At 51.2% G+C, this 14,507-nt stretch overlaps 1 protein-coding gene across 2 annotated transcripts in view; it reads right to left on the bottom strand.

Annotated features, from left to right (window-relative positions):
* AGO2 (argonaute RISC catalytic component 2) overlaps positions 1-14,507 on the bottom strand; it is a 108,421-nt gene that overhangs the window by 53,472 nt on the left and 40,442 nt on the right. For both annotated transcript variants that reach the window (XM_082674486.1, XM_082674487.1), the window contains exon 2: positions 4,548-4,743. In XM_082674486.1, coding sequence (XP_082530612.1) covers positions 4,548-4,743 — 196 coding nt within the window. The remainder of the gene's footprint in view (positions 1-4,547; positions 4,744-14,507) is intronic.

Below are 14,507 nucleotides of genomic sequence, written 5' to 3'. Positions count from 1 at the left end.
GTTGAATTTATTAAATATCTACCATGTGCCCTGCACAAGGTTTTGGGAACTCAGAATTAAGGCACTGCTTTAACAGAGGCTGCAGTGTGGAAGCAGACGGGGTGTAGAGGACTGTCTGGACAGGGTCAGTGGCAGGGGACAGTCTGCGGCCGGAGCTGCCTGCTCTTCCGCCTCCCCTTCCCCTCCGGGTCCCCTCTTCCAGCTCTGCCCCCATACTGTCAATCACTGCTCTGACTCTCCCCTCCCAACGAGGGACAGGAACCATGTCTACCTTGTCCCCCACCGTACGCCCGCCGGCACAGTGCCTATCACACAGCGGAGGTTTCATAAATGTCGGCCGGTTGGTAGTGTGGCTGCCGAGAGGGACTGAGTCAAGGTTTTAGCACGTGGGTTTTGCCAGCACAAAAACCTTACTTCCAACATTTTTCTAAGCTATTATGAATGATTATAACTTTGAGATTGGACCTTAGGCCAAAGTCCATCAGAATAGTCAAATGAAGAACCCTGAAGGTTCACACGTTTAACTACGCAGCAACTCTCAGGCTGGCTCAAAACCCAGGGGAGCAGCACGGCATGCCAGTCTGCGGGCTGGCCTTGCCACAAAATGCACCTCAACACCCTTAAATATTTAAGGGCTGGGTTTTTTTCTTTAGATGATGTTCAGCTTGGTGTTGGCTAACCTTGGTTTTTTTTCCAGAAATATGAAAATTTAGTTAAAGTGGGATGAAGTCTTTTCCCATGAAGGTGTCCGCTTACCTCATTATGGCCTATGCTTCTCACTCTGTTTCTCTCTCTCAATTCCTTTGCCTACCTATGCTATTTTACTTTCTTGGAAAGGTTTAAATATAGTATCAAATTAGCCTGGCACCTCAGGTAACTTCAAGATAACTTACTCTTCTGGCTGCCTTTCATGGCGCCCCCCTTTTAATATACATACCCTTGCAGATTTTGTAACAACCAAATAAAATTCTAGCAATAAATTGAAAAAAAAGATTACAGCCCATCTTTGCTCCTTTCTGTTTCACGAGGCAATTTCTAAACACTGGGTATCTTTAGAACCTTACAGTCATAACTACACAGGACTGTGGGAACACAGTCAGGTGAAAACATCGCATTTTAGTCACCATCAGCCTTTTTCTGTTGCCAGAAGACAAAGCCTTAGTCATGCCTATTTTCATAACAGAAAGCTTCTTGCACACTGTGGTTGATGGCATAATAAGAGCCCACTGCCACCAAGCCAATCAAAAGCCCAGAAAATGTGCTTTTTCATGCCTTCATTCCAGCTCTAAGAGTATATCCAAATCACAGATCCTCACAGGATTTTGTCCCAAGGAAACTCAAAATCAAACAAGCCCATTCATTGAGCGTCTCAGAGCATATAAGGCATATTAAAAGATCTCAGAAGACCTTTAGTAAATAAAGCTGTTTAAACCAGTTGTGCCCAAAGTTCTGGTTCACAAACACATTTTTTAGTAAGCACATAGTTAAAGGACCCCATTTTACTGTCAAGTACTGTTTCTTTGGAGACATGTCTTTTGGGGATAAATACTCAGAAGTAGAATCAGTGGGTCAAAGGGTATATACTATTTTCAGTTTAACATATACACCAAGCCACCTTCTAAAAAGTCTGGACCAATGTATATTGGCCACACTGAGTGAATCCAACTGTTTAGTTTTACAAATAAGGGAAATGACTCCCCAAACATTCCTTCTCATACCAAGACTGTGATCAGGAAAAAATTTACAGCGAAGAGCACTCTATAGGGCACCAGCACAAACTGGGCAACCAATCTGACTTATTATCAAACTGCAACTCAGAATTCTGTTTCTGACCATGACAAAGTAAGCAGACTTCTCCTCCTGCCCTAAAAAAACTAAAGAAACTAGAGAAAACCTGAGAGCTGTTTTTGACAGTGGAAAACAGGCAGCTTAGGACTGTGACTACCGAGGGAAGGAAAACAAACATTCACTCTGCTGGGAACAATTTCCAAATCACAAAATGGAGAAGGAGCATAAGAGAGCAACAGTCTTGTTGTGCTGCAGAGATGGGGGCAGAAGAGGTAGGATTTTGTAGGGGAGGGTACCAGAGAAGATAGCAAAAGCCAGACTCCCTCAACGTAACATACATAATGTTCAATGAACAAAAAATTCACTATGCATGTGAATAAGCAAGGAAAGGTGACATGTGATCTAAGGGAAAACCTGCTAATAGAAACAGACCCTGAAATGACCCATCTGTTGTAATTAGCAGACACGGGCTGCTATCATAAATATGCTATTACTATAAATGCATTCAAAGTCATCAAGAAAAAAGAAGGCAGCTATGAATGAACAGATGAGAAATCTCAGCAGAAATGTAAACTATGAAAAAGAACCAAATGCCAATTCTAGAAAAAGTACACTATATAAATGAAAAAATTTTGGGATGGTTACCACAGAATATTGGATATTACCAAAAAAAGGTGTGTGTCTGGGGCGGGAGAGATAAAGTGATCTTAAAGAGAGATCAATAAAGATTACCCAAACTGAGGAAAGAGGGAGAACAATTTTTTTTTTAAATCACAATCACAAGACAGTATCAAATGGTCTAACATACACATAACTGCAATCCTGGAAGTAGAGGAGGGAATGGGACAGGGAAAAAATGTAAAGAAATGACTGCCAGCACTTCACCCAAATAACATGAAAGACATAAACATTAAGGATCCCAAGAAGGAAAAATACAAAGAAAACTCCAGCTAGGCATATCAGAGGCAAACTGGTGAAAAGCAAAATTAACTAGAAAGTAACTGAAAGAAAAAAGATAGATATGGGAGAACTACAAACAACAACAACAAACAGGTTTCATCAGAAACAATGAGGATTAAAAGACGACGTAATAACATCTTTAAGTTGCTAGGGAAAAAACTGTCAATTTAAAATTCTACATCCAGCAAAAACATTTCAAAAATGAGGAGAAAATAAACGTATTTGCAGATTTTAAAAAATGGTGGGAGAATTCATCACTGGCAGGTTTGTACAATGAGAAAGGATAAAAGATATTCTTCAGGCTGAGGGGGAAATGATGCAAGTATAAACACAGATCAACAGAAAGAAATAAAGAGAACTAGATATGGTTAATATGTGGGTAAATAGACTATTTTCTTTTCTTAATTTCTTTAAAATAACAGCACTGTACCATGGGGTTTATAACATACATAGGAGTAAAACACATGCCAACAGTAGCAAAAGGAATTATACTAAAACTATAATTGTTCAAAAAAAAAATTGACAAGTGTTTTTGTAACCTTCAGGAAGTCAAAGGTTTCTTAGAACACACAATATAATAACCACTTTCAGGGACTTCCCTGGTGGCGGAGTGGTTAAGAATCCGCCTGCCAATGCAGGGGACACAGGTTCGAGCCCTGGTCCGGGAAGATCACACATGCCGTGGAACAACTAAGCCTGTGCACCACAACTACTGAGCCTGCGCTCTGGAGCCCGTGAGCCATAACTGCTGAAGCCCACGTGCCACAACTACCCAAAGCCCGCGTGCCTACAGCCTGTGCTCCGCAACAAGAGAAGACACCGCAATGAGAAGCCCGCGCACAGCGAGGAAGAGTAGCCCCCGCTCGCCGCAACTAGAGAAAGTCCGTGCGCAGCAACGAAGACCCAATGCAGCCAAAAATAAATAAATAAGCAAACAAATTTAAAAGAAGAAAGTCAAACAACTCATTGGAAAAAGAAAAAAAGGAAATAATGCATGAAAAGGTGCTCAACTCATTGGTTACCAAGAAATGAAATTAAACCACAATAAGAAACCATTACACGCTCACCGAAACAGCAAAAATCAACAAGACGAACCATATCAAGTGCTGACAAGGATGTGGAGCAGCGGGAAGTCTCGCTGCCAACGGGAGCGCGAGGCGGTACGAGCGCGCCGGGAAACCACTCGGCAGAGTCTCCTACGGCTGAACCTACACTACCCTCTGATCCAGCTACTGCACTCCCAGGTATTTATCTAAGAGAAATGAAAACGTGTGTTCACAAAAGACTTGAACAAGCAGTTCACAGCAGCTTCATTCGTAACAGCAAAGCCCAGAGCGCCTAAGCACCTAATGAGAGAATGAGTAAATGAACCATGAAATAACTGTATCGTAACACATTCCTCTGCAACAAAAATGAGAAGCTATTAACACACACAGTGGTACAGGTCAACCTCAAAAACATGCTGAGAGAAGCAGGATGAAGGGGCAGCTCTCAGCTCTCATGGACCCGTGGGCCGTGCGAGTCCATCTACACAGGCAGGAAACGAGCCTCCAGGGACGGATCCCAGCACTGGTGGTGGGGGGCGGGGGTACGAGGCAACTTTCAGGGGTGATGGGCGTGGCTAAACATTCGTCAAAACTCACTGAGCAGCACACTTACAATGCGTATTTCTTTGTATCTCAATACAAGAACACTTAAAAAAAATGCAGCGGAAGCTTTCTGGGGAGAAAAGGTCAGAAGGATCTGCTGAGAATCGGAGAGGGTTGATTCGTTTTAAAATAAAGGACAAAACAGAATACCTGTTAACTCTTCTTGGGCATTTCTCTGGCTTGATATCCAATTCATAATGATAGATGTCAATTTTTGGAATGTCCATTTCAAAGAAGTTGGCCTGTAACTTGATCGTTCTCCCGGAGGTCCCGAAGTCGGGTCTGGGTGGAGGCTTGAAGGCATACCCTTGGACGGGTGGCGGTGGCGGTGGAGGAGGGGCAAGCACTGGAAAGGGCAAAGAGAACCCTGTTACCCAGGGCCCACGCTGAGAGGAGGCTGGCGCCTGCCCCCGGCACGCTGCCCTCCCCACCCCGCTGGACCCCGCCATCCCAGGCCCGCCGGCACTGCCACCCCCTCCTTCCCCCCCCGAAACTGATGCCCCACCCCGCCCGGGCCACCTCATCGCAGAGCGCCCCAGTGCCAGGCTCAAGGCCCCCCAGAGCACACCCCTCCTCGGCCACTCGGCCGCGACACTGCACCTCGCCCTCCTTGCTCAAAGGTTTCCCTCCCCGGTCCCCTCCTCGCTCACCGACCCTCTTCACTTCTGACAGCCTCACAGTTCCAGCCCTGCACCCGCAGTTCAAAGTCCTTCCCCCAGGCCTGCGCCTCCGCCGGTGAGGCTGTGGTCTACTCCACTGTCAAGACCCTTCGCACACATTCTTCACGGCCAGTTGCTCAACAGTGCTCATCGTTTTACCCGCTTTTCTCTCTAACTCCTCCTTTCCTATCCATCTCTCTCTGCCTCAGCTCGGGCTCCCATTTCGTCCTAGTGGGGGCTCGGCTTCCAGGCCCCTCACCCACTTTCCACACATTCTGATCTCACCCTGGCCAGATACCTTCGTGGCCCCCCAGCACGTGGCCCCGACATTTAGGCACTCACGCCTCGGCCTTACCTTCTGCAGCTCTAAGAACCCTCCCCACCAAGACCCAGCCTCACACTTCAGAGCCCTGCACATGCCAGCTCCTGCCCAAGAATCCCGAAGAATCCGTTCACTCCTGTAGCCCTCGCGTGTCCAGCTCACTTCATTGGCATTTCCAGGACGAGTCTGCCGCACCGTGCTGTCATCACACTTGGCTCTCTGCCTGGCTGGCTGGACCACGAGCAGCCTGAGGATCAAGGTCTAAGCGAGCACCTGACGCACACGAGCCCAGAAACACTGGATCCAGCCTTGGGAAAGCCCAAGCTCGGACAGGCAAAGGAAGGTTGCCAAAGTCGCTCACAAAGTGTCCTCTGCCGCGGACCACCGAAGTCACGCAGGAAGGTGTGTGCAACATCAAGAGTCAAGAACGTGGGCTTCCCTGGTGGCGCAGTGGTTGAAAGTCCGCCTGCCGATGCAGGGGACACGGGTTCGTGCCCCGGTCCGGGAGGATCCCACGTGCCGCGGAGCAGCTGGGCCCGTGAGCCATGGCCGCTGAGCCTGCGCGTCCGGAGCCTGTGCTCCGCAATGGGAGGGGCCACAGCAGCGAGAAGCCCGCGTAGCCTCCCAACACCAACACTCACACACAGACCTTGACACTGTGCCCCCGAGTACCACTTCCTACACCACAGTCCCTCTTCCAGGGACTTCCGACAGCTGTGCTTGCGTCAACATGGTAGTCAACTACCCCTGCCATCTCTCTCCTGGAAGCCAAGACTCAACACCCCCTTCTCTGCAACAGACCAACCTTTCCACAAAGGAGTCTCAGCAGTAAAGCCAATTCGTTACTTAAAAGTGCTTTATAATATACCTCCTTGGTTACCATGCTTGCCACGTACACTTCTGTTCTCTTTCTGTGCATATGAGAGATTAAAGATGGGGCAGTGTGAATTGTCAGCAAATGAGACAAAGCCGAAGGGGTGAGACTCATATGGAATTAAAGGGACCCAGACCGTCACGTCATGACAGTGTCCCCCCTCCATGACTCTTAAATCCATTAACTTAATCTAGGAGTGCTTCCCCCCCACCCCCAACAGTTAAAAAAAACAAAAACAAAACAAAACAAAAAAACACTTCGTCCCAACTCGAATTTTCAGTAATTCCATTAATAAAATTCAAAGTCGTTTTAGGAAAAGAACCAACGAAAAAAATTTCCGATTAACAGTATACCTTTAATTTTCGCTCAAATATCTTTGTTTCAAAAAAGTTCTCATTTTAAAAAAAATTCCATGTACTGCAATCCCTACTGACATTCACTGGAAACAAAAGTACTTACTCTACAAAAAATAATAGCAGCTGTTCTTACTGTATTTCTGACATAGTAAAACTCAGGGAGTCTTTGAATTACTTGTTTTATACTTTGGTTTCTTTCTATGAGAAAACAAACATGCTCTAAAGGTTATTAATCTCATTGAGCTAAACCATCTGGAGACCTTTGGGTCTCTCTCCACTAAGCTACTATGACTTCATAGATGACATATTCACAGCCTTTCACAACAGCCCATCCCTTCAACAAGCACGCCTGGGTGCCCTTTACGTGCTGGGTAGCGTGCCAGAGACCAGAGATACAAAAATAAACAGAGTTCTCAAGCAGCTCACACATCACCTCCCAGGAGTGTCTGAGTGCAGGACACCCAGTGGATTACCGTGTCTACTTCTCCAGAGTCAGCTGGTCACACGGGGTCCTCGCACTGAGGGTCCTGACCACGCCAAGGAGCGGACACCACTTGCTCCCTGGGGACAGATGCAGACTCTCTGCACTCAGCACTGAGTGCCCACTGACACGAGGTCCCTGTTCTCAGGTGGACTCCCACCCGGCAAGAGGAATCTTGTGAATGTAGAGTCAAGGTTAGACCTTCGTGTCCCAGGAAATGTCCAGCCACAGAGCCACAGAAATCTGGCCCAGGAACCGGGCACGAGCCACACTGAAGGGAGTCCCAGCTACAAAGCGCTTTCACAGTTTTCTTTCTTGCCGTTGATTTACAATATCATGTAAGCTTCACGTGTAAAGCACAGTGATTCAGTTTTATACATACATATATACATTATACACTCACACATATTTATACACATGTATGTTCTTTTTCAGAATCTTTTCCCTTATAGGTTATTATATAATACTGAGTATAGGTCCCTGTGCTATACAGTAGGTCCCTTCTGGTTCACGTTTCCTAATTGCGCCTCACAGCTACGGAGCAAAGGGGTCGCCTGTGAACTGTGAAGCTGTCCAAGGCCCAGGGAGTAGTAACACAGCTGGCGTGCCCACTCCATCCCACTCCCCAGGCTGCCCCCGCCCCCGCCCGCCAGCTGTCAGTCCCCAGCCTTACCTACCTCTCAGCAAGGCAGGGTCAGGCCTGGGGCCCACCTCTCAGGCTGAGCCTACGCCTCCTATACCCCCAACACCCACCACTTGGACACAATAAGCCGCGGGAAAGAAGGAGAACAGTTCACCAGTTTGCGTCACTAACCTGTATTAATAAAAGCAATGGGGAAAATGCAATGGTAAATTATTTATAAAATATATAATTTCATAAGATATTTCTTCCTTGCTTCTAGATTTTAATAATGAAAATACCGACAGTTCGTGGGGAGCGTATGGAATATAGAGTCACAAGTTAAAGCCCTCTAAGCAGAGGGAACAGGGTGAGGACCTGTGTGGCTTTTTTTTTTCTTTCAATATAGAGTTATTGATTGATTGATTGAGGTTGCATTGGGTCTTACTTGCTGCGTGTGGGCTTTCTCTAGTTGCGGCAAGCGGGCTTCTCATTGCAGTGGCTTCTCTTGTTGCAGAGCACGGGCTCTAGGCATGCGGGCTTCAGTAGTTGTGGCGCATGGGTTCCAGAGCGCAGGCTCGGTAGTTGTGGCGCACGGGCTTAGTTGCTCCGCGGCATGTGGGATCTTCCCGGACCAGGGCTTGAACCCGTGTCCCCTGCATTGGCAGGCGGATTCTTAACCACTGCGCCACCAGGGAAGCCCAGGACCTGTGTTTCATACCTTTGGGAAGGAAACTCTCCCACCGAGGGTCATGAAAACTGCGCCAGGCCTCAGTCCTGAGACACCTTGGATCTGTTTTTCTGACGCGTAGGGAGTCCCAAGTGTAAACTGCCGGAACAAGCAGGAAGATCCACACACAAAGCTCCGGAGAGGAAGCAGTGGAGCAGTGGAAGCGCAGAGCTCCACCCGTGCTGGGGAAGGGACGCGGGACAGGAGGGGAGAGGGAGGAGGTGTCAGCTCTTGGCCCCGAGGCTAAAAGGAGGGACGAACGGGCACACGCGCGCATGTGACACAGGGGAACCGAAAATCCAGCCCACATCACCTAGAGTTGAGCTCTCCAGGGGCTCCCCTCACACGGCCCGCGGCCCCTCGCACTGCAGCAGGAATGGGGGCTGCCACGCACAGGTGCACCGGACGGGCGGGGCGTCGGAGGGAAAGGGTGAGGAGGGGACGTGGGGAGAGCCCAGAGCACAAGCTCCCCGCTCGGCCTTCTTACCCTGGGCTCCCAGGAGCGCGTGCCACCAACACCTACAAGCAAATGGAAGCCCGAGGCCCAGCCCAAGACGAGGCAGCGTCTGGGGAGGAGTTCATGGAGCTGGCGTTAAGCCAACTGGCTGTGGCGCCGGCCACCTGCTCAGCGGGGACCCAGCCCCAAGTGCCTACCCACCTTCAGGTGCCACCTCATCTCCCCCGCTCCTGCCATGCTGGCAGGCCGAGCGAGCGCCCCCCCAGCTTCCGAGCTCTCTCACATCTCCTCCCCTCTTCACGGAGAAATTCAGGTCTGACCTTCCTGTGAGAACGGCCGGCAGCCCCACCGCCTCGCTGCTCCCAACCCCAGGCAGCCCGCACAGCACATTTCCCATCCAGCGACTCATCCAACAGTTTTGTTTGGAATGGATTTCCCGCGGTTAGGCTTGCCTCTGCACGGGGCAAAACCTTTGGGATCGGGAAGGCAAACGCTTCTTTCTCATCCAGCAACACTGGCTGTCACGGCGGGCAAGGACTCGTCCACAGCAACTACCAGCACAGCCCCAGCGCTTCAGTGACTCGGCCACCAGCCCCCGTTCCTGACCAGAGTGCTGCGGGCAGGAGTCCCCGAGCCTGAGAACCCAGCACAGCGTCAGGGACAAAGCAGGCACGAGGGTTTGCCGAGTTGCTGCCGAGGTGTGCTTTAAAATTTCCATCGTTAGAGCCACAGCTCAATCAGTGAAAGGGAAACATGTAGTGAATGAGTAATCGACTTCCTGTATGAGTAACCGGCTCATAGAAACCAGAAAGCTTTCAAGAGATTCCACGGGAGGCGAGCCTGTCATTGCACTGGGCGTCCTGCAGAAACCCACGCCCAAGGTCTGGACTGTCGCTGGCCTGTCAGAGGAAGAGGAAGGTCCCAGAGCAGGGCTGTGGGACACCTGCCCTCACCATCTCTTGGCAGCCCCTCGCCAGCGCTGCTCGCCCGTCCCAGCGCCCCCCCCCCCCCACCGAGCGAGGGATGGAGACACACGGACGCAAACTCACACACTCACCCCTCCTCTCTCCCACCCGGAACTGGGGACGCAGGTCACACACCCGAGGAGCCAAGGAGATCCCCTGAGACCGCTGCCTACATGCACCAGCACGGGCAGGGCCCCAAGACACAAGGCGACCTCACGGCAGCTAAGACCCCCTCCAAGAAAAGGAAGTTTGGCCTCCTTCCGAATGTGCCAGGTACCCAAGAGCTCGCGGCGGTGCCATTCTTCACCGACTAGATCATGGGGCCCTCCCTAAAGCAGCACCTGTGGGTAACTTCCACTCAAGGAAGCCGTCTTGTTTCCTTACCCATGATGGTGGACGCGGGCGACTGGGTGAATCTTTCCTACACTGCAGTCTTCTCTCTGATTATCACCCTTATTACAGAAGATGTAGAAAAATACAAAGAAAATTTAAATCATCTGTTATGCCAGAAGTTGACTAACAGGCAAAGCTGGGACTCCGACACAGGTCCTGTTGTCATCAGAGCATGTGAGGTTTGCCACCAAAGCGGAGCTGCCTCAAGTCCTTCTGAGAGAGTAGACAAGGTTTAAATCAAACAAGGGACTTCCCTGGTGGTCCAGTGGTTAAGAATCCACTTTCCAATGCAGGGGACGCAGGTTCAATCCCTGGTTGGGGAACTAAGATCCCACATGCCACGGAGCAGCTAAGCCCATGCGCTCTAGGGCCCACTCCCCTCAACTAGAGAGCCCACACGCTGCAACTACTGAGCCCATGCACCACAGCTAGAGAGAAGCCCGCGCACTGCGACAAAGAGCCTGCGCGCCACAACTAAGACCCCACGCAGCCAAACAAATAAATAAATATATATTTTAAAATACACTCGGGGGACTTCCCTCGTGGTGCAGTGGTTAAGAACCCACCTGCCAATGCAGCAGACACGGGTTCCAGCCCTGGTCCGGGAAGATCCCCACATGCCGCAGAGCAACTAAGCCCGTGCGCCACAACTACTGAGCCCGCGTGCCACAACTACTGAGCCTGTGCACTCCGGAGCCCGTGCGCCACAACTAGAGAGAAGCCCGTGCGCCGCAACTAGAGAAGCTGCGCGCTACAACGAAAGATCCCACGTGCCGCAACTAAGACCCGACGCAGCCAAATAAATAAATATTTAAAAACAAACAAAATTAATAAGAGAGATGCACTAACAGTGCATAATAATCTAGCCTCACCAAGTTCATTCAATTAGCATTTCAGAGCATAATCATAGCTGCCACTTACTGAGGTCTGTGTACCAGACAAGCAGAAAACACAGGGCTGTCTTGTCACGTGGCAGCGGTCACAGACGCCACAATGTACGTTTAAAACCTGAAGCTACTTCAAAATCATGATGTTCATTAGACCTGCTGCTGGACCTTGTTATTAAAGGTGGTAAAGGACCCATTTGTTACTCTGTCACCCTTTTGGTTTGGTATTTTGATAACTATTTCAATACAACCAGTTTTCTTTGTCATCCTATGTATTTTGTTCTTTGCTTTAAAAAACATTATTCTGGAAAGGGATCCATCCACAAGCGTCACCAGACTGACAAAGAGGCTCATGACTGCACACTTTTGGGAACCACCTGCTCTAGGGGCACAGGGTGGCCTCATCTCTAAGCAGAGAGGAGAGTGTTTCGGCTGCTGATAACGTCACAAAACCTCCGTGGTCTCTGTGGCGGTGTGGAGGGTGGGCAGGTCTGACGTCCCTCCACCAGGAACAGCCCTGCAGACAGCACCACGCCCTGCAGGCCCACAGGGGCTGTGTCTCCATGGCTGCCCTGAGATCACCCATCCCTGACGTGATGTGAGCTCACGATTTACCGGCTGCCATGACAACAGGCTCTCCAGGCTTCTTCTGCTCATCACACGGGCCCGCCTACCACGCTGCTGAGTTGGGAATCAGAAATCAGACATCCTGATAAGGCCTGACAGCAGTGCCCCAGGGCCCACGGCTCTACCCGCGCTGGGCACCTAGGGCCATGGGAGCGGATCCTGGGAAGAAGCAAGGCAAAAACTCCCTGATGACCAGTGTGGAAATCAAGCTGTCCCAGGGTGAGCAAGGGGACAAGCATAGCTGTTCAGAGAAGCTCTTCATTCCAAATGCTGTTTTCTAAGTACTTAGGCACATGGAACTGAACTTTCAAAAAACTGCAAACCACATTAGGTCAGGCACCCGGATCTGGAATCCGCTTGGCCTCCGCCCCTGCCCCTTCACTCCAGCTTTCACGGCGCATCTGCTGTTACAAGCACAAACGCAAAGGTCTGGGTGCCAGCTTATACCATCAGGCCGAGAACAGCATTCCTGACCACGGTCGGCTTGAAATAAATCACAGAACCTGAAGGCTGGAGTCACCTTGGACAATCTTGGAGACCCAGAGGAGACAGCAACTCACCCCCATCTGCTCTAAGCCATCAACTGTGAGCCGGATCTGGGCAGGTCTGGGGGCCTGGTCTCGGGGAGGCCCAGGAAGCAGCACAAAGGTACCAAGCAGCAAGCACCAGGACTGCCCAGAAGGGGCCCAGGGCTGCCGGCCACGGCCCGGCCCGGCCCCGCCCCTTCCACCACATCTTACTACCCAGAGCTGCCGGCCCCGGCCCCGGCCCCGCCCCGGCCCCGCCCCTTCCACCACATCGCACTATGAGTTATCTGACGTTCAAAAACAAAAAGATCTGCGTGACTGTTCGCTCCTGGGTGACTGAAATGTTCCTTAAGAAAAGTCCAAATGACGTTCCTGTCTGCACTCACTGGCTGTTCCGTGCTGCTTGAACTTGGGCCACAGCCTTGCTGGGAGGCTGGAGGGTGGGGCACTCCTCCAGGAAGTGAGCCCAGCACACCAGCACCCACGTCTCAGTGGGGCTGGGATCAAAGATTTGCCACCCAGATACCAGGAGGCCATTGTAAAGCTCTTTCCAGAATCTCAAAGTAAGCGTTAGTATTCAAAGCCATGCATCCCCTATTCTCCTTTTAGAATTCTGTTTTCATTATATTGGGTATCACAGCCAGAAACCATGAAGGCAAAAGAAAGTGATAAAAACAGCTCAGGGCTGTCCAGCCCTTCCACGCCACGCCTGGGGCCAAGCCGGTGTGGACATCAGCTCCCTGATGCTTCGCTGTGTGGAGGATGGGTGGCGTGTCAGGCTCCCCGGGCCAGGCCTGGGGCTGTGTGTCTCCTCATAGGCTAGAAGAGCTCGTCAGGCACAGACCAGAAAGCAGGTGCCGACAGACCAGCACTCTCCCGCTGAAACCAGGACACACGGTTACCACGGACCAAATCCACCTGCTGCCTACACAGGCAGGGCTCGCTTGTGGCCACCAAAACCGACTGAACTGCATTAAACAATCCCAGCAGCCTCTTTGCTGAAGTGAGTGGAAGCAGTGTCAGGACGAAGCACTAAGAATGCAGACAGGCACGCCTGCTGTCAGCTGGAGATCAAGTCAAACATGACCGCAGCGTTAGACCCAGGCGACCGACAGCCAACTGTGAGCAGGGAAACAAACCAAACCCAGTTGAGTTCCCAGAGAAAGGGACCGTCTGACCAGACACAAGGACCCAGGAACGCTCGCCCACACGCACGTCCGGCCTGAGTGCCCTGCCAGGTGGAGCTGGGATGGAACCCAGGCCGAGACACAGACGCCTCCGCCTGGCCCGGGCCTCGCTCCTGCTGCCCCGCGAGCTCAGAGTCAGCTCGGGGCAGGGAGGACCCAGGCCCGGTCACTGCAGGAGGACTTGCTCTCAGCAGCGTCTGGTGCCACCAGCGTTCCGATGGGATAGTCAACGTCAGCCCAGAGCGCAGGGGCTCTGGGGACACCCCACAGCACGAGGCTGACCATCAAGCCCGCTGACGCCCCCAGGCCTGCAGGTCCCAGCCCGGGCGTGAGCCCCCATCCCCCAAGCCCACAGCAGCCCAGAGGACTTTCTTCCTCCTCGTGCCCTCGGGCAGGCTTGCACAGCAACTCCTCTAGATGAAGAGGAAGGGCGGGCTGGGCGGAGCCCGGCGACACAGTGGCAGCCTCCCCAGACCGGGGAGGGGATAGGGACAGGCCCTGCAAGGAAGGCAGCCAGCCGTGGTCTGCAGACTTGTTCTCTGTAAATGTGTCACCCTCGCGCGGGCCACCGTTCCTGTAAGCCTTTCACGTCTTCCGCTCTCGGTGGAAATTCCCACCTGGTTCTTGGTAACATGCAAAGAGAGGGCCCCGAAGGCGGCCTGAACAGGGAGCTGTGACCCCAGGGGCAGATGCGCCCAGGTGAGAGCCGGCCCCAAAGGCCCCAAAACCCTGAAGATATTCAGCCTTCTCCCAGGGAGCATGCAGCTTGCACGGGAAGAGGCCACAAGCCAGACGGACCACTGAGGATTCATTACAAGACAAGCACCCAGCTACCCTCGTATCAGTGACTAATATTAGTCTCTATTTTTGTTGCAAATTCAAAGAACTTTGTCTACGATGGGGTTTTTTTGGTTGTTCTTTTTTTAAAATAAATTTACTTATTTATTTATTTATTTTTGGCTGCGTTGGGTCTTCGTTGCTACGTGCGTGCTTTTTCTAGTTGCGGCGAGCGGGGGCTGCTCTTCG

Source organism: Grampus griseus, assembly GCF_964374135.1.
Source record: "Grampus griseus genome assembly, chromosome: 17".
In the NCBI taxonomy this organism is placed as follows: domain Eukaryota; kingdom Metazoa; phylum Chordata; class Mammalia; order Artiodactyla; family Delphinidae; genus Grampus; species Grampus griseus.
Note: the sequence above shows the minus strand (reverse complement) of the source record. Positions and strands in the feature narration are given on the sequence as shown.